The sequence below is a fragment of the Puma concolor genome, chromosome C1 (assembly GCF_028749965.1).
Source record: "Puma concolor isolate L17-30 chromosome C1, mPumCon1.1.hap2, whole genome shotgun sequence".
Classification (NCBI taxonomy): domain Eukaryota; kingdom Metazoa; phylum Chordata; class Mammalia; order Carnivora; family Felidae; genus Puma; species Puma concolor.
In genome coordinates this window covers 213,532,013-213,558,168 of record NC_141674.1, presented here as the reverse complement: position 1 = coordinate 213,558,168, position 26,156 = coordinate 213,532,013, and the positions used below count along the sequence as shown (strand labels likewise).

The following is a 26,156-nucleotide window of genomic DNA, read 5'->3' as shown; positions in this document are numbered from 1 at the left end:
GGGAAAGAGAAAGTCCGTACAGGTATGGCATGCGGCCCTTTACACGTTGCCCAGGCACTAGGTTTTGTTTTAGATTGCTTCCTCTGCACCGTTTTATTGAGATATTAATCGACATACAACATTGCGTTAGGTTGAGGGGTACAACATAACGACTTGATACACGTATATATTGTAAAACGACCACCACAGTGAGTTTGGTTACCATCCATCACCTCCCTTAGTCACAGAAGTTTTTCTCTTGTGATGACAACTTTTAAGATCTACTTTCTTACTGACTTTTGAATGTATGATACATGCTGTACATCTTAGATCCCCAGGAGTTACAAGCTTCTGGTTACAAGACGAATAAGTTCCAGCAACAGGTTTTTCTTTTTTTTTTTCTAGCCCCTGAGGTTTACGTTCTTTTGGTTACAACTCTTGGTCTTTGCAAAGAGGAGAGAGAGTAATTTCTAACTCTGTGTCGGAGACAGATGACTCTCATTCTTAGATTTTAATTAAAGACTTTTTAGAACACAGAACTAAGGCTCTGCCTAGCACTGTGTGCCTGAGAGAAGAAGACCACCACTCTGGAGCCTGGTGGGCATGCTCTCCTCTCCTCTAAAATACTTACCTTCTTGTCCTATTTTACGGTCCATAAGTCAGCGAGCTGAGCGTGACCTCCCAGAACGGGCCGCTAACTGGCTGTGCCCGCCCTCGGAGGGGCTCCCTGTGGGGCAGCACATTGTCACTCCTCTTTAGGGGTCTGAAACCATCAGCTCTGCTTGTTTACCACAAAAGGAGTTTATTCCGCTTATCATTTACCTTTCCACGTTTTTGTTCCCTCATCCGTCATGAGCACCACTATGTGTCAGGCACGGAGCTGCACTCTAACAAAACAAGGATGAAAGACAGTGCCAGGGTCCCTGCCTTCCTGGTGCTGGAAGTCAGAAAACTGACTTTGGAAATCACTGAACTTGACCCTTACCCCATGCCCAAATCTTCCCCGAAACACCAACCTCCTCAGCCTTCCCCAGCTTCTAATTAAATACCTAGCCAGTGCCCATTTGAGGGGCTTGGCACTTCTTCCAGATTTTGAGGGAAAAAACAAAAACAAAACACCCTTTGATTGCTTCCTCACCATGGTTTTCCGTCCGGGGCAGCTGCTCCAGATACAGCTTTCGTATAAATGTAGTCCTCTGCCTCCCTGTAGCTTGAGGAGATCAGAGCTTTAGTTTGATTATGAAATTTGCCCCATTCCTTCTGTGACATCGTCTTAGGTTTTAAGAATCGATTCTGGCTTTGCAGCTTAACCTTCTGAGTTGGGGAGCGTTATGTGGATTCAGAATGAACATCGTGTGTTAGGGTTTATAGTACAGGACAGCTTTCCCAGACTGAACAGAGACCCCCAGCAGGCTTTGGGCATGCAACTAATGTCTCCATGGCAGGCACAGTTGGGGGGGGGGGGGTTTCTCCATGGTGTTAGTGGAGATCTCCTGGTCCTTCTGTCCAACAATAGCTCCCTGCTGGCCTTCCCTGTGCTTTTTCTTCAGGGATTGGCCCCATTTTCTGCCTGCGCTGAGTAACAGACCTGCTGGACAAATTTGCCCCCTGGATGCAGTGTTTGTGGTTTCATTTACAAAACAGTTTGGCTCAACCTAGCACAGTGGTTTTTGACTTTTTTGGTCTCAGGATTCCTTACAGTCTTAGGAAGTATGGAGGACCCCCAGAGTTTGTTTATTGCGTTTTATCTGTTGATATTTATCGCATTAAATTAAAACTGAGGAACTTAAAAATATTATTTCATTTAATAAGTAAAGCCATCGTTTCATGGTAACATAAATTAACACCTTTTAAATAAAAAGCAACTGTATTTTCCAAAGCAGAAAAAATTCAGTGAAAAGAGAAGCATTGTTTTCGTTTTTACAAATGTCTTTAATATCTGGCTTAAAAGAAGACGGCTGGATTTTTTTTTGCATTTGTTTTTACATCCAGTCTATTGCAATGTGTTGTTTTGGTTGAAGTGTATGAAGAAAATTTAGCCTCAACAGATACTTAGTTGGAAAAAGGAGAAGTGTTTTAATAGCAGTTTCAGATGATTTTGGATATTTTTCTTGAACATAACATTGACAAGTGGCAAATTCTTAAAGGTTAATTGAATGCAGGAATCCGAAGTCGCATCAATGAACTCTTGTACTGTTAGACATCCCATTGATACATCCTATGTTTTGGATCTTCTACCCATGAATGGATTTTAGAACTTCACCCATTGGTTACTTGGAAAATACAGGAGTCCTACAGTTTCCAAATGTTGACACATTTCATTATACCACAGCACAAAAAATCACATCGGTGATTAATTTCAACTCTAATCTCATCAGGGAAGGCTTGAAGTATTGGAAATCGATCAAGCTCATAATGGAGGATAAAAATTTTCCAAAATTCTAATTTTTCCTTAGAAGTTTGAACTTTATCCCTGATAGCAAAAACTATTGGTTGTTTTACTTGACAGGCTCATTTCATTCGAGAGAAAATATCTGCTGAGTGGCCAAGTTTGAATAGTTACAGTTCATCAGTCATTCTTTCGAGGAAAAAAAGGTGTCCCATGGAAAGTGGGCCAGTTCACGACTCAAACTACTGCACAGGGAGTGTGTTTTCTTGAGGCAAAACCCCTGGCCTTGGGGGCCCCAGTGCAGCCAGAGGGCCTTATGCACACCTCCCATTTACCATTTTGTTACAGAGACCATCAAAAGGACATGCAGTCAAGGGTTGCGACTTGATAACATTTTAACTTTTTACTTCTTCGTCAAGGACATTCTGAGTGCAACTGGCATTTTTCCCCCTGCAAATGCTTGATGGCGGTAAAGAGGCATTGACTGCTGCCACAAAGTGTCTGCTTTGATTTGTGTGAAGGCATCAACCTCTCTTCTCACTTTTGTTTTGCACCTTTAGTACCAATTTGAACAGAGTGAAAAAGACACACGTTTTAATTCTATCATAAGATAGTGTTGGCCTCATGGAACCTCTCCCTAGAGGTCGGGGGAGTCCTGCCCTGGTCCAGGCCTTGCCTCTGACGTCTCTACGTTCTGCACATTTAACCTATTTTTCTGCACACCTCCAGGCTAGTTTTGAACAGTCAGCTCTTTCTGTCTTTGACCTTGAAAACCACTTTGCAACTTTTGTCTTTCCTCTGAGATGACTCTCTGAATGGCTTCTTTGTAAACAGCTCTGGGTCACTTTGCTGAAGGCAAGTTTGACAAGTCCTCATTTTTTGTGTGCCCCTTGACCTTCACCCTCAGGGTCTCAGACCGTTCCCACCCATACCTACGCCCACCTTGAGACCAGCAGCACCCGCCGCCCCTCCCGCTGGGGTCCCCAAGGCAGAGCCTTGTCCTTGACTTTTTGTCCATTGTTCCATCCTTGCCAGCCTCTGGCAAAGAGCCAAATCAAAAACAGAGCGTTTCTTGAAATCCTGCTTAAAAGATAAAATAAAAGCGGGCCATTTACAATCACAGAGACCTAAACTGGTTAAAACCAACCTTTCTTGTTACAAGCTCTTTAGGTAGTGAACAATAATGAGGAAATGGAACAGATTGCTTTTCAGAAAATGAGCCTATTTCATTGGGAGAAGAGCCAAGAATGTGCTCCTGGATCTTGCCGTGAGGAGGGCAAGGACAGCGCTGGCATGGAGAGGAAGCCAGATTCTAGGGAGCACCGAAGAGCTTGGGTAAGCAGTGTGCCTTGCCTTTTTGCTTAAGCTTGGCACTGACCAGAGGGAGAGAGCGTGATGGTACTCCAAGTGGGAAACTGAGTCAAAAGGAGGATTTTTGCTTCTAGACCTGTGGACGCATCGCGTTGATGTAGGCCAGAGCAAGAGACTGGCTGATGAGGCAGTGTGGTTGGTGGGGTATAATTAATGGATGAAGTTCCTGGAGGGGATAGTGTCAGGAGAGGTGCAGGAGGGCTTTAGACAAGGGGAGGAAAGCTCCCATCTCCGAGGCAAGTGATGTCAGGCGCAAGCAGTGAGAGAACTCTTAAAGTCATGTTTTTATTGAGGCGGAATTCTTCTAGCAGAGAATTAACCGTTGGAAGGTGAACAGTTCAGTGGCATTTCGTACATTCGCAGTGATGTGCAACCGGCATTTGTGAAAGCTGAAAGGAGAATATAGGGTCACCTGTGTCCAGGGGTTTTAAAATGGAGTCAGGAGGCCCTGAAGGAGGTGGGCCTCGTGCACGTCCTCACCAGTGGAACCGGGAGCTTTTGACCTGGGCCGAACTGCAAATGTCCCAAGGACTCGACCTGAACGCCTGAAGTCTGCTGCAGGAGAAGATTTCACTTAGCGATGGCCTTAGTAACCACTTACATTCAGTTAAGATTCGTTTTCTGCCAACATCCATCAACGTTCTTTGTAAACAACACGTACAGGCTTTCCCTTTTGTCTTTAATGTTTGTTTATTTTTGAGACACAGGGAGACAGAGCATGAACGGGGGAGGGGCAGAGAGAGAGGGAGACACAGAATCGGAAACAGGCTCCAGGCTCTGAGCCGTCAGCACAGAGCCCAACGCGGGGCTCGAACTCATGGACCGCGAGATCGTGACCTGGCTGAAGTCGGCCGCTTAACCGACCGAGCCACCCAGGCGTCCCCCCTTTTCTCTTTAAAAACCCTTGACTTTTGTTCCCTTAGTGCCGGGTGCAGTTTGGATTGCTGCCGGAACCTGGGCTCCCCGAACTGCAATTCTGAGGCCCCGAAGAAAAGCTTTTGTTTTATTTTAGCTCTGCCTCTTTGCTCGGTTGACACACCCTTATCTAGTTTCAGGGCATTTTCATCACCCCAAAAGGAAACGCTGTACCCATTAGGCAGTCACTCCCCATTCGTTCCCCCTGCCCTTGCTGACAACCAACCTGGATTCTCTCTCTATGGGTTTACCTGTTCTTGAGATTTCATAGAAGTGGAATCATACAGTATGACCTTTTAGGATGACCTTCTTGCTCTTGGTGTGTTTTCCAGCTCATCCATGCCATAGCCTGTACGAGTTCTTCCTTTACACTGTTGAATAATATTCCATCGTATGGCCATGCCACGAGTTGTTTACCCATTTACCATTGATGGGAATTTGGATTGTTTTTCAGTTTGGGGCTATTGTGATAGTGCAGCTATGAACATGGGTGCCCAAGTATTGTGTTTGAGTCCCTGTTTTCAGTTCTTTTGAGTGTATAGCTAAGGAGTAGAATCGCTGGGTTGTATGGTAATTCTGGTCAAGGCAGGGTTGGGCCCAGGATATCTGCTCAATCCCAGGTTATCCTTTGCCACCTTGGTTTATTTCTAGGGAATATATGGTAGAGAGGTTTAGAGCAGATGGTACCCTGATACTGCCTTGACTGGAAGCTGGCCAGGAACCTCTCACCTCTGTGACAAAGGGGCAAGACAGGCATCACCCCCCCAGTTGTCACACTGTCATGAGCCATCCTATGGGTTTCTTCCTGCAGACTGTCTTTTCCTTGTCCTCCAAGAATAACCCCCAAGAAACTTGGCCCAAACCTGAATGTCTGTTACTCATCAGCAGCAGTGAACTCATCCCGTACTCAACTTCCTTTCACATAATGGGCATTGGAAGCTAAGATCAGCATTTAATTGAGCCATGAGCATTGTTCTTCCCCAAGTTCACACTGGAGGAGAATTTCCAGTTTAATAATTCTGCAGTTACAAAGGATACTTCCAAGTCAATAAGGGGCAGAGGCGCTGGCTTCAGAGGGAATGAGAAAGCTCTCCCTGGAACCCAGCAGGTGCTCAGTGATGGATACACAGAGGGAGGCTACCGCAGGCCCCCAGGGGCCATTGCTGTGAAGGCAAGGACCCTCCTCTATATGACTTTAGGTGGTTTCCACACGATTCTGGCCTGAAAATTCAAGCCGTGTCTTAACCTTAGACAGAGCTGACTATGTGATATGTGCACGGGGATCTCATTTAGGGCTTGAGGGTGGAGGGAAGGGCGCAGAGAGTGCTGGTGTGACAGTCTTCCAGGAGTCCGCAGAGGTCATAGCAAATGTGGAATGTTCCAGCATTTTCCAGAATCTAAAGGTCATTAGTTATGTAGGACATCAGAACCGTCGTTTATACATCTCGTTTTTGCAGTCCGCAACATTCTGGCAGGAAAGGGCAGGAAGAGGAAGCACATGAAGACAGAAAATACTGGTGGCAGCTTACACAGTGCCATTTATACATTCCATAAATAATTATGCGTGTGTGTCTAGATGTATGTCTGTGGAAAAACTTAAAAAATTTCGCTTTTTCTCTCTTTATTTTATGTCTACATTGTAGTTTAATAGCTGCTCTCCTCCTAACTTTACTAAGATGATTTTGGTCTTTCTTTCCTACTTGCTTTTTTCATTTCTTCAAATGCTTTCTTCATCACATTTTATTTACCTGTATCCATTTTCTTTAAAACTACCTGGTCTCGATTTAATTTGGTATATACTGAAGAGCTGGTGAGCAAAGTACAAAAGGTAATCACCACCCAATAGTGCCAGTAACAAAAAGTCAAACAGAGCCATTACAAATCAAGCAAATTAACACAAGGGACATTAAAGGTCAGTGGAGACTGAAATATAACAGCAGTTGAAGTGGGGAGGAAGCCACCTGCTGAGGAAGTTTTGTAAGGGTCTGGAATGGAAAGAGAGCCTACAACAAGATGAGTGGCAAATGCCACGGTTGGTTTGAACTTGGATTCGGTGAAGGGCAAGGCTGCCCCACAGGCCAAGGTCACAGACTGTGGGAACTCACAGTGTAATGTGATCACTTTTCTTCAAGTTGGAATTATCTTCATTGATGTTTCAACCAAAGCTTGCTGCTCTATTTTGGGGGTTTCTTTACACATGGAAGATTTGGGGGATTACAAAAAAAACAGTACCATGTTGTGATAGGTAACATCGGAAGCAGCTGCCAAATGTGACTTTTGCCTGCAGGGCTTTTTCAGGTTGCTAAACTAAGTACAAATGTTAAGTATGAGCTTCCATATTTAGATTAGTACAATATTATACGTTCCATTTTCTACTGAAAGAACAATTCATTTTGCAATTAATCAGATAGACTCCATTAAATTCAGCTTGGTTGAAATTCACAGGATGGAGACGTGAGTTGCATTGCTGTGTCCTGATAGAAAGGATCTTCCGCTCACCACAGCCCTGTGATGTGGACATTTTCTTCACCCAAATTATTGGATGTGGATATAGAGACTCTCGGGAATTAACTTACATGATTTCAGGAAGAGGTGAAATTTAGGAATTTTATAGTACTTCCAAAGGCACTAACATTTAGCTTTGTTTAGAACGGTAAGGATCATATGAAGGCATTATTTTTGTCATCTAGCTGGAGAGAGAATTCAAGGCTACAGCAAATACCCATGTGTTTAAAGAGAGCGGTTCCTGTATTGGGTCCAGACGATGTCAGTGTGGACTTGCACGCTTGTACAGACCATTCTGATGACGTATGAGGCTTTGTGGCTCTGTGGCAGCCAGTACACATGGAGGCAGATCAGGGGGGTCAAGGTCCGACCCTGCTACTCAGTGATATTGAGTCACTTAATCCCCCAGAGCCTTCTAGTCACAATGATGTGCAACTAGCACCTGTGAAGCACCTGTGAAGCTGAAATTAAATGGTGACTTGTGTCCAGGGGTTTTCAAATGGAGCCGGGAGGCCATTAAGGAGATGGGCCTTATCCCAATGATGGGGATGATGACAAAGCCCATGTCACAGGGCTGAGACACAAACAAGATCTGGCATTAGCACACATCCATATAGGAGCTGGAAGATGTCCTAATGGAAGGTGAAATGAGATCTTTTATGTGGAAGCATTTTGTAAAGTTCTTTACAAATAAAAGGTGGCACATACAATATGCAAACCAATGAAAATATCCTTCGTTTCCTCCCATCGGCAGCCATTTTCCTGTGGCCCTTGCTGCCCTTGGCGCTCCAACCCTATTATCCTTGGAAGTTTCTGCTTCCACTCAGCCTGTTTTGAACTACCCAGGAACACTTCTGGCCTGCGCAACAGGTTTTAATTCACTTTAGTGGAAGTCATTTGGGGCTAGGCTCATGTTTAATTTCCTTCTCAGAGATCCAATTTTAAAGGATAATTGTTGGGACAAAGTTGATGCTAGAATTTCTGAATCCAAAGTCCCTAGCATGTGCTTTATACATTATCGTTTTTGTTTTGTTTTGTTTTGAAAACCGGTGCTATGAACAAATAAATGTTGGTGCAGTTGGCCACAGAAATGGGCAATTGGCAGTTTGTCTGTTACTTTTTTCCCATTGTTTTGAAGTGCTGCTTATTACTTAAATTTTTTCTTCAAATTTGTATTTAAATTCTAGCTAGGTAACATATAGTGTAACATTGGTTTCAGGGGTAGAATTTAGTGACTCTTCACTGTAGCTAAATGTATTTTTAATTTTGCAGTTAAAAACTAAAGCTGTTGACAAATACCAATTTTCGCCAGAAATGCTCGTGAATATGTAATTGCTCCCCAAGGAGAACCTTGCCAAAAGGGTCTCCTAAAAAATAAGCAAAACCATGGTTATCAGCCAGCAGTAGTCGGAAGAAATAGATTTATTTTTAATTTTTTCTTTTGGAGGTCTTTACTTTTGAACTGAAGGTTCTTTATTTTTTAAAAAATGTTTTTAAAAAATAAAAGTAACTTGACACTGGTTTCATCTCGTTGCCCATGCTGTTGGACAGAAGGCCGTGGTCTGGGGGTGCTGCGCTGGTGTAAGATCCAAGGATATCTAGGGAGGTCTTTTCCTCTCCAATTCCCTTGACACACCATTCTGGAGGGATGCCTGGAATCCTGTTATTTGAGCTTGATTCCTGTGTAATAAAGGCATGATTTCCTATTTAAATGCAAATGTGCCTAAAATCGTATCAAGCTAAGGTTTTATCTATCATTAAAACTGAGTAATTTAGTTTAGTAAGGGGTTGGTTTTAGTAGGTGTGAGAATAGTAGATAATTCTAGGTGTTGGATATGAGAACAGGGAGCTAGGTTTGGGGAGGTGAGATTTGTCAGCAAATCTGAGCCCTGTGTTTGATTTTCATTTCTCCCCAGCTCTTAGACACAGGGAAGGCTGGTGGTATCTGAGCCAGTCATCTGAGACAGATGTTATGTTAAATAAACTGATTCGATGTCATAAATGACTTGGAGCCTTATTCCATAGCTAAAGCTCATTTATGCATCCCTCAGAGAAGACAGGAATTTGGGCCAGCTGATAGGACTTTTTTTTCTTTCCAACATGAGCATCTAAAAATTATAATGAGAAAACATTAGTTGAGATTGATTCCCATACTGAGGACTGTCCTCTGTGGTAGCCAGAGGACAAGGCGTGCCGGCCTGTGTCAGAGCCCTATTCACATGAAAGAGGAAATGAACTTAATGTTTTGTTTGGTTTTTTTTTCCCAGCACTTACATGGATCTGTGTTTAGCCCAGGGACTTCCACCTCTACATCCCCGTGACATGACATTTCATCATCCCCATCTGATAATGGGGGGATGGAGGCTTTGGGGAATTAACTGTGCATTTTCTTTTTCTCTGAAGAAAGAACCTCAAACCAATATCCTGTTCTAAGAATCCTACATGAATCATGCCAGCATCAAAATGGTTAAAATATGATACATTAACCAAGTAAGTTTGAAAGGAAGATATGAGCAGTGTTAATGTTCCTATACTCAAAATTTGTATCCAGACTTTTCTTTCTTACTCAGAATTGGAGGATTAAATTATTACATGGAAGAGATCATTTCATGTTAATATTACAGATTAATAAAAATAATTTGAAAGCAAGCAAGATTCATCCTGCTTGTGAACTTAACTAATTCTGTTGCCACCCTGAGTTAGATATTTTGATGAGTTTCTTCTGGAAATTATTAGAATGATTCTTTTCTAATTATCTTGGAGAAACACATTTATTAGATATAACCTGCCTTTTTTCTCAGTATTAAAATGATGAAAGCAACAAATGTTTAATGAGATAAGATTTAATTAAAATGAATGATAGGACCTTCCCATCTTTGCTGGTTTCACTTCAATTTGTGTGCCTTTAAATTCAATAAAGTGAGAAATGCATTTGTTAAATCAGGGACTGTACGTAAAATCTTTCACAATAAAATGAAAAGATAGTTGTCGGGTTTTTTTTTTTCCTTTCCGAATACTGAGGAAATGTTTTTAGTCAAATTCCATGGTATCGGGGACAGAACTTTTGGAATTTAGGGTATGATACTTAATATTCAATATTTACATGTTCTTTCCTTTCTTCCTTTCTTCCTTTCTTCCTCCCTCCCTCCCTTCCTCCCTTTCTTTCTCTTTTTCTTTCTTTCTTTTTCTTTCTTTCTTTCTTTCTTTCTTTCTTTCTTTCTTTCTTTCTCTCTCTCTCTCTCTCTCTCTCTTTCTTTCTTTCTTTCTTTCTTTCTTTCTTTCTTTCTTTCGTATGAAATTTGTTGTCAAATTGGTTTTCATACAACACCCAGTGCTCATCCCAAAAGGTGCCCTCCTCCATGCCCATCACCCACCTCCCTCCCACCCCCATCAACCCTCAGTTTATTCTCAGTCTTTAAGAGTCTCTTATGGTTTGCCTCCCTCCCTCTCTAACATTTTTTTCCCTTCCCCTCCCCCATGGTCTTCTGTTAAGTTTCTCAGGATCCGCATAAGAGTGAAAACATATGGTATCTGTCTTTCTCTGTATGACTTATTTCACTTAGCATAACACTCTCCAGTTCCATTCACGTTCCTGCAAAAGGCCATATTTCATTCTTTCTCAGTGCCACGTAGTATTCCATTGTGTATATAAACCATAACTTCTTTATTCATTCATCTGTTGATGGACATTTAGGCTCTTTCCATAATTTGGCTATTGTTGAAAGTGCTGCTTATAAACATTGGGGTACAAGTGCTCCTATACATCAGCACTCCTGTATCCCTTGGGTAAATTCCTAGCAGTGCTATTGCTGGGTCATAGAGTAGATCTATTTTTAATTTTTTGAGGAACCTCCACACTGTTTTCCAGAGTGGCTGCACCAGTTTGCATTCCCACCAACAGTGCAAGAGGGTTCCCATTTCTCCACATCCCCTCCAGCATCTATAGTCTCCTGATTTGTTCATTTTAACCACTCTGACTACATGTACATTCTTATTTCAATAGGAGAGAAGGGGCTGAACAATCGCCTTCACCTTGCACAAGGAAGGCTGAACTGATGCTTTATATCAGCTCTGCTGTGTTTTGCTTATTTGTTCAACATCTCTCTTGGATTGGGTTTGAGCCTATCCACAAGAATACATAAACTACTAAACAACCTTATAGAGGAGGAACACAGATGTGAGGATGGAGGCAAAGAAGAATTACAGGTCCCCTAAGAAAATAAAGCTAGGCTAGTGGTCCAGGTACAGGGAAGACCCGTGTACTGCTAAAGATTAGAACTGGAGCACACACGTATTTGTTAGCCATGGCCCATGAATGTAATCCACCACACATGTGAAGGGCCCAACAGGAAGGAAGAGAAACAGGGAAACAGAAGGATAAAGAGAGAAGAAAGAAGGTTAAGAACCACACATCAGAGAATATCCGACAGGAGCCCTGTCATTAAGGTGAATGTCACACAGGTGGACTATCTCCCCATCTCTGGACTTTGAGTGTCAGATGGTGACAAGGGTCTTGAGCCCTCCATGGCTCATCCCCAAAAGGACAAAAGCTGCCACTCAGGACCGACCTAAGGAGAGACCCAGAGCAGTTGGAGTGTTTGATACAGTCAGGACAGGGAACCGGGGTTTTCTCTGTACGGGAGCAGGTGTTGCACCTTTTACCTGGGCCAGATACAGGCAGCTCCTGTGTGGTCACCACATCCATTTGAGCACTTGACCTTCCCAAGACTTGTGAATGGTCGGTGTGATCTTAATGGGAAAAAAGAGACTGGGTGTTTTGATGATCTTACCGAAGCCTGATTTCTTCCTCCCTCTCTCCCTTTGAACATCTTGTAGTTTCTGCTTTGAGTAATTTTTATTTTTGAAAACGTTTTTTTTTCTTTCTGAAATTAAAAAAAAAATTACATCCAGGTTAGTTACCATATAGAGCAATAATGATTTCAGGAGTAGACTCCAGTGATTTGTCCCCTACATATAACACCCTGTGCTCATCCCAGCAAGTGTCCTACTTAATTAATGTCCCTTGCCCATTTAGCCCATCCTCCACCCAGAACCCCTCCATCAACCTTCAGTTCTCTGTATTTAAGAATCTCTTATAGTTTGTCCCCCTCCCTGTTTTTATATTATTTTTGGTTCCCTTCCCTTATGTTCATCTCTTTTGTATTTTAAATTCCACATATGGGTGAAGCCATAGGACATTTGTCTTTCTGTGACTAATTAGCATAATACACTCTAGTTCCATCCACATTGTTGCAAATGGCAAGATTTCATTCCACATACATCTTCTTTATCCATTCATTAATCGATGGACATTTGGGTTCTTTCCATCCTTTGGCTATTGTTGATAGTGCTGCTCTAAACATGGGGGTGCATGTGTCCCTTCGAAACAGCACACCTGTATCCTTTGGATAAATACCTAGTATTGCAATTGCCAGGTCGTAGGGTAGTTCTATTTTTAGTTTCTTGAGGAACTTTCATTCTGTTTTCCAGAATGGCTGCACCAGTTTGCATTCCCACCAGCAGTACAAAAGAGATCCTCTTTCTCCGCATCCTCACCAACATCTGTTGTTGCCTGAGTTGTTAATTTTAGCCATTCTGACAGGTGTGAGATGGTACCTCATTGTGGTTTTGATTTGTATTTTCCTGATGAGGAGTGATGTTGAGCATCTTTTCATGTGTCTATTGACCATCCGGATGTCTTCTTTGGAAAAGTGTCTATTCATGTCTTTTGCCCATTTCCTCAATGGATTGTTTGTTTTTGAGTGTTGAGTTTGATAAGTTCTTTATAGATTTTTGGATACTAACCCTTTATCTGATACGTCGTTCGCAAATATCTTCTCCCATTCCACTGGTTGCCTTTTAGTTTTGCTGATTGTTTCCTTTGCCGTGCAGAAGCTTTTTATCTTGATGAGGTCCCAGTAGTTCATTTTTGCTTTTCTTTCCCTTGCCTCTGGAGACATGTTGAGTAAGAAGTTGCTGTGGCTGAGGTCAAAGAGGTTTTGCCTGCCTCAGCCTGATTTCTAATGTCTGCTTATATCAAATCTCACTTGTGATTTTATTTGATTTTCATTACCTCAGGCAGGAACAGGGAAGAGGGACAAGTCAACTACTCATTCATCCTGTTTTACTGATACAGTTATTTTATTTGCAAGTCTTAGACTTCTCAGTTTTTAGAACCGGGAGATCGTAGATTTCTGTTGTCTAAGCCACCCAGTCTGTGGCCCTTTGTTATGGCAGCCCTGGCACATCCATGCCATGAGAGTAGGAAAGAAACCCATGAGGTGGTTGTCAGCACCCCAGGGTGGCATGAAATCACCTGCAGGAAGATAGTGGCAGTGAGGATTTGTGGCCTCATGGGACTGCAGCCGAGGTGCATCAGATCTAAGATTTCAAGAGGCCTTGGAGGCCGTCCCCTTCAAATTCCCACCTAGTGCATAGATGCTTCTGTCACCCCCCTTTTCAGAATGGTGTTTGATCCTCACCCCTCCTACTTTGTAACTTGATTCCTTGCATTTATGAATATCTTAAATGGTAAGAATGTCTTTGCAGCGAGACTGAATCTGCCTCCCGTGGCCTCTGAGGGGCTGTGTGACCTCGAGCAAACTACTTACATTTTCTGAACTGTTTCTTATTGGTGAAATAGAAAAATTATTCTGATCTTACAAGACTGTTGGGAGGATTAAGTGGCTCTTCAGCATATGGTTCTTGGCATATAGTGGGGTCTTTTTTTCAGTAGATGGTTGTTGGGTACCCTGCCCTGTCTCCGTCGGCTTCCTATCCGCAGAAGTTACCACTGGTTGAACATCTTTGCTTTACATTTAAAAATGTGACTCAAAGTGGGTTTTCCATCTGAGGTAGCTTGAGGAAGATGTTACAGGATTGGTCTTTATTTTTCAATGAGTCCTTCTCATCAATAATTTATACCTCAAAATGTCCTTTTTATTAAAGCTTTTTCTTTACCATTTTCTTTTCATGTAACAAAAGAAATAACTAGAAGACTAGATGAAATTTTAAGATAAGAAAATTAGAATGGTATCTCATTTACTTGTGGGATCAGCCTGTTACCCCCCCCCCCCAGGGAAATTCAATACAAGATGAATTTTCAGTGACTTTTTTTTAAAGTCAAACTTTACATTTGCTAATGGATTATAACTTTTCATCAAATAAATGCACAGATACTGATGAGCTGAAGATCCAGGCTGATTCCATTGAAATCTTATGCTTAATTACAGCCATGCTCAAAGTGCTGAGAACACAGAAGTTGCCAGGATATGGTTAGAAACTGCTTTTGAATGTCTCCATTCTGCCAATCCATATATCCACTTTTAGAGAGAAAGCCTTTTACAAAATTTCCTGAAAGACATTTACTTTCTTCTCCCTTGAGTAATAAAGTAAACTTCAGTGTCCTTTGGAAGGAAAGAACAGGGCTCTCATTTATTATTGTTCCTATTTTTCAGAATTTAACATTTAAGCCAAAGAGATGAATTCTAGGAATTCATGAATGTCAAGTTTTGAATTTAATATTTATATGATCTTCATATTTTCTTCCTTTCTTTCTTTCTTCTTTCTTTCTTTCTTTCTTTCTTTCTTTCTTTCTCTTTCTTCCTTCCTTCCTCCCTCCCTCCCTCCCTCCCTCCCTCCCTCCCTCCTTCCTTCCTTCCTTCCTTCCTTCCTTCCTTCCTTCCTTCCTTCCCATTCTTCCTCCCTCCCTCCCTCTCTCCCTTCCTTCCTCCCTCTCTCTTCTTTCTTCCTTCCTTCCTCCCTCCCTCCCTCCCTCCCATCTATCTTCCTTCCTCCCTTCCTTCCTTCCTTCCTTCCTTCCTTCCTTCCTTCCTTCCTACCTTCCTGAGAGAGAGAGAGAGAGAGCGAGCAGGGGAGGGGCAGAGAGAGGATCCCAAGCAGGCTTCATGCCCAGTGCAGGGCCCAACTTGGGGCTCCATCTCATGACTGTGAGATCATGACCAGAGCCTGAATTGAGTCGGACGCTTAACTAGCTGAGCCACACAGGTGCCCCGATCTGCATGTTTTCCAAGCTTACTTTTTGTATTTAAATAAGCTGCTGTGTTTGAGATGAATGAACCCAAATAGAAGAGCAATAGTATGTCTGAGGCTAATGACAAATAAGACTGTGAGCCATAAGCAAACTCAAGCATATTGTTTAAATTATATGTGTAATGAATGAGCAGTAAGACCCAGCCAATAGACAAAAATTTTAAAAATGTAATTCATAGTGAGTTTCCCTTTGAGATAGCTTACTGTGTTCCCAGCAGGAGGCAACACTTTTTCTCTATGGCTGGGCTCCAGGGGTCTGTGTGTGGCCTGGGCTCAAAAAAAAGGCATGTGTAGGGACTTTTATATCATAATAAGCATTCTCAGGTAGTGTCTTAAATTTTACATCCAGATAATCATTTCTGCCTCTTGAAATACCAAATCTGGGTTTAGTAAAAGGCTAATTCTACTTGTCTAAAAGAGCATGCTAGACTAGTGTTCTGAGCCTTCAGTTATAGCTCACCTATGCTTAACCAAACAAAAATGTGTGCTATGGTTAATCCTTTTTATCTAAGTTTTAGTGTTTGTCAGCTATGTGTTTTCAGACCCAAACGACCATCCAGTCAGATTCCTAGGAGCTGGAATAATAGGTCCTTGGCTGAGGACCGCCAGGATGAGGCTTCTGTGGCTTCCATGTCCACAGATTCAGAGTCAGTGCATTTTGGGGGTGATGGGACAGCTCAGGCTGGAATCTGAGCCCTCCTGTGTTATTACACTAGGCAGTGGGGACTCCCTGCCTCCTTTTCCTAAAGTGCACTCACGGCAGTGTAAGCTCTCTGCAAGAGGGTCTACAGAGATCCCCTACTCAGGGAATCATTTTCATGGACAGTTGCACTTGGGCTCCCTCATTAACTAGGAGCAGAAAGATTCCAGAGATTTCTCTTGCTAGGAAACAGACTCTACTTCCTGACCCTGCCAGCGTCTAGAGAACTGGTTTAGAGAGGTCTTCTCTAAGCAGGAATTGCTCTCCTGTTGGAGCCCTGGGCTGGGTGTGCCCTGCTCCTGACCTCTGTGTGCTGGGGAAGCTGAGAGGCGGCCCGCCTTCCCCCGCACAGGATTGGCTGAGCTGCTCTTCCAGAAGACTCTGCTGTTTAGAGGGAATCTGTGACATGATTCATGTTGTCCACAGAAGAAAGCATGCATGTCAGTCTAGGGCAAGGGGTGCTTCTCCTGGTGTTCTGGATAGGAAATCAGTTTCTGGAGTGGGACCTCACACGTGGAGGACTCAGTGATGTGCACACAATGTTCTCCACAGCATCCCTACTGTAAAGGCACTAGCAGATTGCACAGGGAGGATCCGGACACGTGATACGGAGTGTGATTCTCATTTGCCAAAGTTGTGTCTTTCCTTCCTTGAGACTCAGCCAGATGCTTACATAAAAACAACAGAAGTTCTTGTTTTTCTTCTTAAATGTTTATTTATTTATTTTTGAGAGCGAGTGTGAGCAGGGGAGGGGCAGAGAGAGAAAGAGAGAATCTGAAGCAGGCTCTGTGCTATTAGCACAGCGCAGAGCCTAATGTGGGGCTCAAACTCACAAACCATGAGATCATGCCCTGAGCTGAAGTTGGATGCTTAACCAACCAAGTCACCCAGGTGCCCCCAAAACAACAAAATTTCTTTTTTTTATTAAAAAATTTTTTTAATGTTTTTATTTATTTTTGAGACAGAGAGAGACAGAGCATGAACAGGGGAGGGGCAGAGAGAGAGGAAGACACAGAATCCCAAGCAGGCTCCAGGCTCTGAGCTGTCAGCACAGAGCCCGATGTGGGGCTTGAACTCACAGACTGTGAGATCATGACCTGAGCCGAAGTCGGACGCTTAACCGACTGAGCCACCCAGGCGCCCCCCCAACAAAATTTCTTATTGTGGAGATTTTTGAACATTTATAAAAGTGAGAGTAATTTGGCAAACCACCATGTCTGTGTCTCCTTTTTCCAACAACTAGCGGTTCATTAGCTAGAGTTTTGACCTTGCAGATGTTCATACATTTCACTGCGAATAGCCCAGATGTTGTTTGCAACCAGACTGGTCCCTGATGGAAGTGGAAATTAGTCCAGGGAGTCTTTGGCCAGGAGTGGCTCAAATAATCTCCTTTCCATTTTCAGGGGTTTAGGGGCCCATTAGTCACCTTTTGGCTTGGGACTTATCCCCCAACTTCTGTCCCAGTATCCCCTGGAGTAAGAATGTGTGGATTTTGGCTGTGATGCCATCTTAGCAGAACGCAAGACCCTCAGAGATAGACAAGGAAGTAGAAGACCCCTTACTTGCACAGAAATGTCCTTCGAGGCTACCCTCAAACAGCCTGTTAGGAAGTCAGCTCAATTCAGTGAACACTCAGGCATCTATTATGTATGAGTAACTAAAGTTCTAGATGTCAAGGACCTTCAATTCTGGTGAAGAATTTTCTAATCAAAGTTTTCAAGTGTGTCCATGAGTGATGAGGCACTTTATGTACAAGAGATACTTTCAGCCCTCAGGATGGATATTTTTACTCTATTTTGAAACCTCATTTGAATAAATTTGACATTATTCTTAAGACTAAGAGAAATTAGAATCAGCGAATCAAAAGGACAATCATGCTGATAAGGAAGGCAGCCAGACGGCAAGAGAGGAGGTAGACAAACCAGACAATCTGGAGCAAGAACCAAAATAACACAGTTGTTGGGGTTATTTTTAGAGTCAGGGTGAAGGGCGCCCCACATGCACTTGGGATACACAGACCATCATGGTGATGATAGGACAATATCCAGCTATGAGTGGAAAAGGTTTGGAGTCGATGATGCAGGTTTAAGCCTTGACCTTATACTTGCTGGCTGGGACACCTTCCAGAATGTATCTGTCCTCTCTGTTGAGTCTGTTAAGTTCCTAAAATAGGTTTGATAATAGCCACCTGACAGATGTGGTGAAGATTAATGAGGAAATTCAACGTAAGCAAGCTCTATAAACAATGAGATTCACTGTCTAGTCAGCTGGGACTTTTATGTTCATGCTGATATCACCGGGGCACCAAAAAGAGATAAGTGTGTTTTCTGTGTACTTTGTTTAAGGGAGGGTAAAGTAGAACGATGAATTCCGATTCTTGACAGAGAGAGAGAAAGCTCTTCGGAAAACGTGTCTCTGTGGGATCATTTGTTCATGACAATTAGGCTTTACTGAGAAGTGAAAATTGCAGGGAATGAGACAGAAAAAGTAGATGGGGCTAGATTGCCAAGGGCGTTCTGTGCTTTGCTGGGGAATATGGGCTTATCAGACATTTGACTCCATATTTCATAAAGTTGGAATATTAAAAAATACAAAAAAAATAAGTCAGAGTCAGTGAAGATCTAAGTTAGAATGCAATATCCAAGTCAGGAAGAGGAAGTAGCCATATAGGTCACAGAACCCTAAGTGGGTGTTCAAGGTGAACTTGCCGTAGACAGAGCATACTACAGCCAAATCAAAAAGGAGGAAACCTGGGCAGTCACATGGTCCGTGTTGTTCACGAGGACAAAACATCAGCTCTCACCACTAGCATAACTTTTACTGGCACTTAAATGAGCGAATTTTCCTGGGCAGGACTTTATAAAGGAGGCACCAAGTGATGTATGGCACAAAATGTTCTCACCAGAGTCCTTTTGGAAAATACAATAATAGGAGGTTTAAGAGGGATGTTTCTTATAGGGACCTTCTCTTCCCCTTCCCTACTTTATTTTTCCCCGTGGCATTTATCACCTCATTCACTACATTGTTTACCTGTTTGTTTTATTTATTGTCAGCCACAGTACACTAGATGATAATTTCTGAGAGATAGTCCTCTGCATGTTTATGCTTCCAGGACCAAGGACAGTGCCCGTGTGGATGAATAGATGAATGCAGGTGTGACAGAAGCTTTTTAAACCTGGACCTTTTCACAGTGAGCTTCCTCCCACTTAGAAAGTTTCATTAATGCACAAATGGAATATTTGACATCAAACTGTTGAGGAAAATTGAGACTCTGCACTGGGCTTTGAAATTAATCTCTTTTCATTTTACTTGAAAAGTCCTTTTACGTAGAACTACACAATAACTTTGCAAGGAAATATCTTTCTGTAATTTCACTAACCGACTAGTTTTAAGTAAGTCCGTTTTGTCTTTTGTGCTGGTTAAGTGAATTGGACCTAATTAGTGATATTATAGTGGGTGAAACTTCTCAAGGTTGGTGTAACAGTTTACAGCTTTCACTGATCACTGGTTTCCACGGCAAATATGCCAACAACGTAGTTTCCTAATACACATTCATGCTTCTTACAAATCAAGTCTTGCAAGTAGTAAAACAGACCTCTCGATATAGGAAAGCTGGTTGTTCTTAGAAGATAGACTTAGGAAGAAATCTAATGTTATGGACGTATGATACAGAATACATAAAAACCTCACTAACATCTTGTGGTCATGGGTATGTAAACATTTCTTAATCTTCTTCCTGATCCATCAGCCAAAGTTTAAGAATCAATTCTGTGGTTTTTCTTGGTCAAAAACCATTGTTTCAACAGTTTCTTGAAGTTTCTTTCCAGCTTTCTGCTGAAAACAAAGCAAAACAAAATGTGCGGCTTCTGTTTTAGCTTTAGAGTCAATCAAAGATAACTTGAAGATATTTGATTTGGGGCTTTTAATAGTTTATTTCCACCAGCAACATATTTTCCATGGGACACAACAGAAGAATTATATGCAAACTACATCCCCCAAATAGCCAAGGAAATTGATCTGTAACGTGGAACTTCTGGATACAAACCAAGTAAATTTTAGAAGACAGCTGCCAGAAATAATGACACATAATAATTTATTATGATACTGAGACCCTTTTCGGAATTGTACGAGCTGGACACGCACAGTGTTTACATTTCAAAGGCAGTCGTAAATCCACAGATGCACAAAGGGCTCGAGACACATCTCTGAAGATATCCAAGGTGCGTTGTGTTGCACGTTTGGACAAGGACAAGATTTTCCTTAGCAGATAGTTCTAGAAAAAGAGTTTCCTATTTACAAGGCTGCCTTTCTAACAGTCCTTGATGCAACTTCTCCCAGCTTCCAACTATAGAGTCTGTGCAAACACACACAAAGGGAAGAAAACTCACAGTATCATGAGAAACCAGACAAGAAGTCAACTGTTGCTACAGGCAGAGGGAATTTTCCATTTGCCCCAAAGAGGTGTGAGAGAGGATGGAAACAGAAGGCAGAAAATTTAACTCTAACTTAAGAAGAAAAGCCATTGCTTTTATTCTACTTGTTCTGGTTTCTAACATATAATTGAAGAATGCATTCTGAAACTTAAAAAGAGTTGATTATGCAGATTACAAGGATTTCTCATATTCCCTTAACGAAAATGCATTCAATTAACAAAAGAAACACACCTACATAAAACCTGGCAGTTTGGTCCAGCTAAATGTCATGTGTGACCGTCTGGCCTCTTGCTTGGTTGCTGAGGTCAGGGGTCCATCCACTCCTGGTTTGGTCACTTTTGGTGAGGAGCATCTTATTATGGTATAAACTATGATCTCACTGTGCACAGGACAGCCTTTCTTAGAAAAAGAGTCTGTTGGGATGGGGCAGGTTAAATGGAAAGCGCTCAAAGTATAGCTCCAAATAGAATGCATCCATAACACAAGTTTGCATAATGCCTCTGGGGTGTTCCTTCTAGGAATGCAAGGTGGGGTGAGGAGTAGGGCATTTGAACATTCACAGATTGCTAGGTCAAGGACCGAAAGAAAGAGATTATTGTTTTTTAAGAAGCTAAAATGGCATTTGATACAATTCAGTCATTGTTCCAGTTTTCTACTTAGTGGCAAATTCTGCAGACCTCCCTTCGAAATCAAGCTTATTCTAGAAGAGCCACCAATGCAACCGTGAGGACTGGAGAAGGGAAGGGGGCATTATCATTATTTGCAACTGATATGCACTTTGGGGCAGGGTTGTTTTATCTAAAAAAAACCAAGAGGATCAAGTAAAAGCTCTGATCTGTAGTGAGAGTTCAGCATGATGGCCAGTAATATAACTCTAGCATTTTATATGTCAGTAAAAACCGCTAAGAAGTATGATGGGTATTATCAGAAAAGGATGAGGAGAATGTTTTGTAGCTCATTAACGGTAGCTACAAAGAAATCTAAATATGCAGTAGTACATGTATCAAGAAATGGGCAAGAACTATTAAACTTGATTGAGAGGCAAATATATATATATATATATATATATATATATATATATATATATATATATATATTAAAGAGAGGAATGGAGACGTTTCCTCCTTCAGGAGGAAGGAAGGCACCGTGGTGTGCTTGGGGGTCAGGGACCCGGGTGGGGATTCTGAGTTAATAACACCTGGAGAAGAGGGAAGAGTCTCTCTCTGAGATTGGAGGCAGAGGGCTGGGACTGGGGAGGAGGAGGTGAGAAGAAGGGTGGGCTTGGGAGAGTCTGTGGGTGGGGCTTTGGATGGGTAGAGATTTGAACACCTGCCTCACGTAGGGGCTTGGGGAATGCTGGGAAGGTGCTTTTTTCTGTTTTGTTTTGAGTTTTTGTAAGTAGTAAGCTTTGCTCATACATTGTTCCTTTGTTTCCTCCATTCCCCTCTTCATGAAGATCTGCAGTAACAACATCCGTTGCTTCACACGGGACTTGGGGCCAGATTAGTGTTTCTTTTAGGTGGTTGCCACCTTCAGGCACTAAGGCCTTGAGAGCAGGAGGGCTCGGTTTTACTTGGATTTTACAACTCTCTCAGAAATGAAGCTCCCAACCAAATGTAGTGCTCTGAGTTAATGGTCTTGTTACCAAGATAGCAGTGATATAAACCAAACAAAAAGTTTACTTGGATTATACTCCTTTTCTTTTCCCTTGCTCTCAGATCATCTGCATAGCTGTACGTTGAGGCTAATTTACAGGGTGATTCAGTAAATTCTTTCAGTGCTCTGGAAGGTGGTCAGGGTAGGACATTTGATGGTGTTTTTTTGTTTTTGTTTTTGTTTTTGTTTTTGTTTTTGTTTTGTTGCAAGTGCTGACTGTGCTGAAGGATTTTAGCTGGTTGGCATGACATCTAATTTAATGGCTATAGCACAATGTATCTGCTCTAGCAAAACTGTCATTTCCATGTCAGGTCAGCAAAACTTCATTTTTGCTTAAAATACAGTTATCTTTTCCACTTCTATTTTTAGTAAGGTTGAAAATGGTTGGGATAAATGTCAGTAAAAAAGAATGAGAAAAGTAAATGTTTGAAATAAAAATGTAAGGACATACATACAATATCTCTCAAAGCTATGATTGTAATCAGATCAAAATATAAGTGATGTGATGAAAACATTCAGTATTGGTGTAATTATAAAAAGAAGCCGTGCCTTTGAACTTCGAGTTACATTTTAGAGCCAAAGCATACATTTTAGAGGACTCAGGTAACATATATGATATGTTTGTGTTTCAGGCAACTTTTTCCTGTAGCTGTGATGATCAGTATGTGGGCACTTTCTGTGAAGAATTTGATGCTTGCCAGAAGGAGCCTTGCCAGAACAACGCCAGCTGCATAGATGCAAATGAAAAACAAGACGGGAGCAATTTCACCTGCGTCTGCCTTGCTGGTATGATTTCCATAGATAATGGTTACTACCTATCTCTCTGTAGAATATACACATTAAGGATGCGTAAGCAACGCATTGTCTAGCTGTTAGACAAGGCAACTTGAAGATCTCACTTGATGCTATCGATGTGTGCTTCATTTGAAGAAGGAAATCCACATGGGGATAGACATTATTGTTCCTTGGCTCGCTTTCTGACATTAGGATGCTTCTGTCTTAGCGGTCCTCCATTTTTGTTCTGGGATAATGATATGCTTGGTCAAAGAGAGGTCTGGACATTTCAGAAACAATCCTGCAAATACACACTGAGTGTAGACTGGGACTGTGCTGGGTGATTATGCTTAGTAACAAGAAAAATCTAGAATAAACTGTGCGGGGTGCTATGTGAAGCCACCTCATCCTCCCGTTTTTGTTAATTTCCTTTTGTTCATGTGTGTTCATTAAGCCGAGTTCTTGGTACACTGTTCTCCACAGTGGGGGAGGTCTTCAGCGTTCTTTGATCAGTGTGAGGGATTCGTGGGTTTTACATGAGACTTTTGAATCCTTGGAGCACAATGGGTGACCAGTAGGAGAACACAGAAGCCAGTATGCCCACAGACTTCTGTGTTCCACAGTCATCTCAATTGACTTAACTGCTCAGCCAATTCAGTTATTAGCCCTCAAGGAGCAGGAATGGCATTACTGTGAACATTCTGATATGCTCTTTCGATACAGCTTAAAAGCAAACCCCAAATTTCTCCTTTTTCACTCTAAGATAATGTGCAAAACTGGCATCACCTTTCCTTTTCCATCTCGTCCTGTTGCCAACATTGGCCCCTGGGTGGGGATTCAGGAAGAGGTGGGAGTTGGGGAACGCCAGAGGGATAGAGAGAAGGGGCAGTTGGAGTGATGGAAGTGCTCACTGTCCGAAACGGGACCGAACGATGCTAAAGTTTATATGAATACATGAAAGTTCTTCACTCATCTCTTCCAACCAAAAGATCGATCACGGGGATAGGTAAATAACCTGATAAATTCTTTCCAGACCCAGTGTGTGTGTGTGTGTGTGTGTGTGTGTGTGTGTGTGCACGCGCATCTACATGTGAGTGTGTATATTTCTCTTGGACATCAGATGGTTATTTTCCTATACGCTTTTTTAAAAAAGTGATTATAGTATGTGTATATTTGCCAGTACATCATAGACAACCTTTCACGTCACTACATATGGATTTGCCTCATTCATTTCAACAGTCACACAGCGTGTCTCCTAAATTTGTATCTCCAGGTCAGACTCCCTCCAGACCCCCTTATCTACTGCTTACTTGACATCCCCCTTGAGATGTCCCGGGCCACCTTAAGCTCAGCCGTTGCACAGTTGAGCTCATCATGCCCCAGCCCCACTCTGCTCAGCTTCCAGTGTCCCATCTGGGTGCCTCCCTGTCCCTCACTGTCCACACCCCTTCTACCTCCAAGTGGTCTCCGTTTTTACTGCCTAGAGACCTCTCAAGTCTACTACCCTCTCCGCAGCCCCACTAACGCTACCCCTAAGCTAGCTGCCTCTGCCCCTTGTCTGTGCTACTGGGGTACCTCCCACCGCTTCTCCGTGTTCTCCTGAGCCTGCTGTACACCGAACCAGAGTGATCCTGTTAAAGTGAGCACCGGCTTTTGTCCCCATACCTTCCATTCTCCTCATGGTGGCAGGTGATCATTTTCCAGTGCCGATCTGTTGTAGCTGCCTTCCTACTTAAACCCCTTCTTCCCATTGCTCTTTGGAAATAGACCGATATCCTCAGCCTCATCCTCCTCTGTGACCTGTTGCTCACCCGCCTTTCCAGCCCCATCTCACCGCACTGCCCACCGTGCTCTGGGTCTGGCCACCTCGGCCTCTCATCTCCCCGACGGCCTGAGCTCCCTTCTGCTTGCAGGCCTGTCTCGTGTCTTTGTTCCTACGCAGCCCCTCTTCTGCCTTCCTTCCGCCTAGATAAATACCACCAAGTTTCTGTTTTAGATCTCTCTTAAATGCCCCCTGTCCCCGGGGAAGTGTCACTAAATGGTTTAAGCTAGTCTCCCTCCCTCTTTCCCTTCCATAACCCCAGGCTCCTTTCTTTGACAGCCCTCATCTGTTTTCAGGGCACATTTACACATGTGATCTTTTGATTATAGCCTGTCTTCCCCACCAGAGTTAACCCCATGGGAGTGGGGCCCCAGTCGGTCTAGCTCATCACTGTGTCCCACAGTGTCTGACAAATTGTGGGCACTCTGTCAATGTGCTGATGAGGTGAATTAATGAAAGCATGAACATGGCCTCATGTTTTAATCCATCTAGTGATGGATTTTTAAGATGTTTTCAATTTCCGCTTTGTAAGTCGTGTTAGAACAAATAACAAACCTTCTATAAATAGTCCCAGTCAGGGTTGGTGGGTGGAGCTTGTCACTGTCTGGACTGGAATGATTTCAGTTTGATATTTTACCTAAGTCTGTTCTCAAAGGGCATTTGTCCCTTTTATTAAAGGAGCTCATGTGCACAGAATTGGAACGGTCATAATGCTTGGCTGGTGACACTCTCTCATTTTGTCTGCAATCTGCTTTTGTATATTTTCGTAGCTATTTTAATAATGTAATAATCCCTGGGGAAACCAACATCAAAACCAGAAGTTCAGGGGCGCCCGGGTGGCTCAATCAGTTGAGCGTCCGACTTCGGCTCAAGTCGTGATCTCACGGTCTGTGGGTTCGAGCCCCTCATCGGGCTCTGTGCTGATGGCTCAGAGCCTGGAGCCTGCTTCCGATTCTGTGCCTCCCTCTCTCTCTGCCCCTCCGCTGTTCATGCTCTGTCTCTCTCTGTCTCAAAATAAATAAAAACATTAAGAAAAAAAATTAAAAAAAAAAAACCCAGAAGTTCAACCCCATAACTAGTCAAATAGTTTCCTCATTAGCCCACTCCTGGACTTCCCCTCCCCATCTGCAGGGAATGATCACTCTGAATCTTGAGTTGATCTGTCCTTGGTTTTCCTTTTTGTAAAGTTAGACTATTTACATGTTTTCATAGAAGAATTTAGTTTTACTTTAATTGTTTTCATGTTTATAAAAACCGTGCCATGCATGAGTCATGTTATGGTATCATGCATGTAATTCTCTGGTGCTTTCTTTTTCCATGAGATGTGTCCATATTTTTGAGCTCGTTCTCTTGGACTGCTGTATCAAATTCCATTCTCCTATTCCCCTATGGACCGGGACCGACAGGCACATTTGGGTATGTATCTTTGGTCGTCTGTGTGCTGGAGATTGTTTTAGGTATATACCTAGGACTGCAGTTGTTGGAATATAGGCTACGTAATTGATCACTTTGGCGGGGGGTGTCATGTCAGAGGGTTTCCCAAAGTGGTCACGCTCTTAT

General features: G+C 42.6%; 1 protein-coding gene across 1 annotated transcript in view; it reads left to right on the top strand.

Annotated features, from left to right (window-relative positions):
• The window catches only part of DNER (delta/notch like EGF repeat containing), a 318,800-nt gene that overhangs the window by 177,599 nt on the left and 115,045 nt on the right, over positions 1-26,156 (top strand). The window contains exon 6 of the mRNA XM_025930353.2: positions 22,633-22,786. Within this exon, the coding sequence (XP_025786138.2) occupies positions 22,633-22,786 (154 nt within the window). The remainder of the gene's footprint in view (positions 1-22,632; positions 22,787-26,156) is intronic.